This window comes from Eimeria mitis, genomic scaffold (genome assembly GCF_000499745.2).
Source record: "Eimeria mitis Houghton genomic scaffold, Emh_scaff1818, whole genome shotgun sequence".
Taxonomy (NCBI): domain Eukaryota; phylum Apicomplexa; class Conoidasida; order Eucoccidiorida; family Eimeriidae; genus Eimeria; species Eimeria mitis.
The window spans coordinates 5,111-5,541 of NW_013570138.1; the positions used below are offsets into that span (position 1 = coordinate 5,111).

Here is a 431-nt window from a genome sequence, read left to right on the forward strand (position 1 = left end):
TGTTGGGCGATGGATGGGGAGCGAGCCTCCGCTGCTAGCGCGCTGCAGCAGCTGCTGCTGCTGCTGCCGGTGCTGCTGCTGCTGCTGCTGCAGCTGCTGCTGCTGCTGCGGCTGCGGCTGCGGGGCGGAGGAGGTGGCTGGGGATCGCCACTCATGACAACTCCAGTTTGCTGTCGGGCTGCGGGTACGGTAGAAGGTGGCGCGCTCAGACCCTTCTCCACGTATCAGCTGCTGCTGCTGCTGCTGTTTCTGCTGCTGCTGCTGCTGCTGCTGCTGTTGCTGTTGCCGGTCCATTGGCAGCCACGTACTTTCTCTCGGCGGTAGGAAAGAGGAGGAGCCGCTGATGCTGCTGCTGCTGCTGCTGCTGCTGCTGCTGGGCCCCTTAGAGCTTTGCTAATAGGGGGCACAGCCAGCTTAAGCTGCTGCTGCTG

The 431-nt window shown here is 64.0% G+C and overlaps 1 protein-coding gene across 1 annotated transcript in view; it reads right to left on the minus strand.

Moving 5' to 3' along the window:
* The window catches only part of EMH_0044040 (AGC kinase, putative), a gene marked incomplete at both ends in the record, with an annotated part of 4,097 nt that extends 3,942 nt beyond the window's left edge, over nucleotides 1-155 (minus strand). Inside the window, one exon of the mRNA XM_013495913.1 lies at nucleotides 1-155. Within this exon, the coding sequence (XP_013351367.1) occupies nucleotides 1-155 (155 nt within the window).
* Between the last annotated feature and the right edge of the window lie 276 nt (nucleotides 156-431).